The 852-nt window shown below is 56.1% G+C and overlaps 1 protein-coding gene across 1 annotated transcript; it reads right to left on the minus strand.

The window, feature by feature from the left end:
• Positions 1–333: 333 nt before the first annotated feature.
• LOC113942309 (mucin-1-like) lies at positions 334–836 on the minus strand. The gene is made up of 2 exons (XM_027633444.1): positions 554–836; positions 334–484 (listed from the first exon to the last, which is right to left on the minus strand). Exons 1-2 carry the CDS (start codon positions 826–828, stop codon positions 334–336), a joined length of 426 nt encoding a protein of 141 aa, XP_027489245.1. The 5' UTR covers positions 829–836.
• Between the last annotated feature and the right edge of the window lie 16 nt (positions 837–852).

The following is an 852-nucleotide window of genomic DNA, read 5'->3' on the forward strand; positions in this document are numbered from 1 at the left end:
TTGGGTGACATCAACCATTGGGTGACATCAACCTTTGGGTGACATCAACTCATTGGGTGACAAAGACCTTGGGGGTGACATCAACTCGTTGGGTGACATCAACCATTGGGTGACATCAACCATTGGGTGACATCAACTCATTGGGTGACATCAACTCAACCATTGGGTGACATCAACCATGGGGTGACATCAACTGTTGGGTGACATCAACTCAACCATTGGGTGACATCAACCATTGGGTGACATCAACTCATTGGGTGACAAAGACCTTGGGGGTGACATCAACTCGTTGGGTGACATCAACCATTGGGTGACATCAACCATTGGGTGACATCAACCACTGGGTGACAATGACCCATTGGGTGACACCCACCTTGCCCCATTGGGTGACGCCGTCCTGGGCGGTGACGTCGTCCCGTTGGGTGACGTCATCGCGTTGGGCGTCGCGTCGCCGTTGGGCGACGTCATCGCGTTGGGCGACGTTCTCTCACTGGGTGCCACGTCGCCGTTGGGTGACGTCATCCCGTTGGGTGACGTCATGGCATTGAGTGACATCATGGTGTTGGGTGACGTCATCCCGTTGGGTGACGTCATGGTGTTGGGTGACGTCATCCCGTTGGGTGACGTCATCCCGTTGGGTGACGTCACGGCGTTGGGTGACGTCATCCCGTTGGGTGACGTCATGGCGTTGAGTGATGTCACGGCGTTGGGTGACGTCATGGTGTTGGGTGGCGTCATCCCGTTGGGTGACGTCACGGCGTTGGGTGACGTCATCCCGTTGGGTGACGTCATCTCGTTGAGTGATGTCATCCCGTTGGGTGACGTCATCCCGTTGGGTGACGTCACGGCGTT

Source organism: Corapipo altera, unplaced genomic scaffold (genome assembly GCF_003945725.1).
Source record: "Corapipo altera isolate COAL_440 unplaced genomic scaffold, ASM394572v1 49265, whole genome shotgun sequence".
NCBI classification, from domain to species: domain Eukaryota; kingdom Metazoa; phylum Chordata; class Aves; order Passeriformes; family Pipridae; genus Corapipo; species Corapipo altera.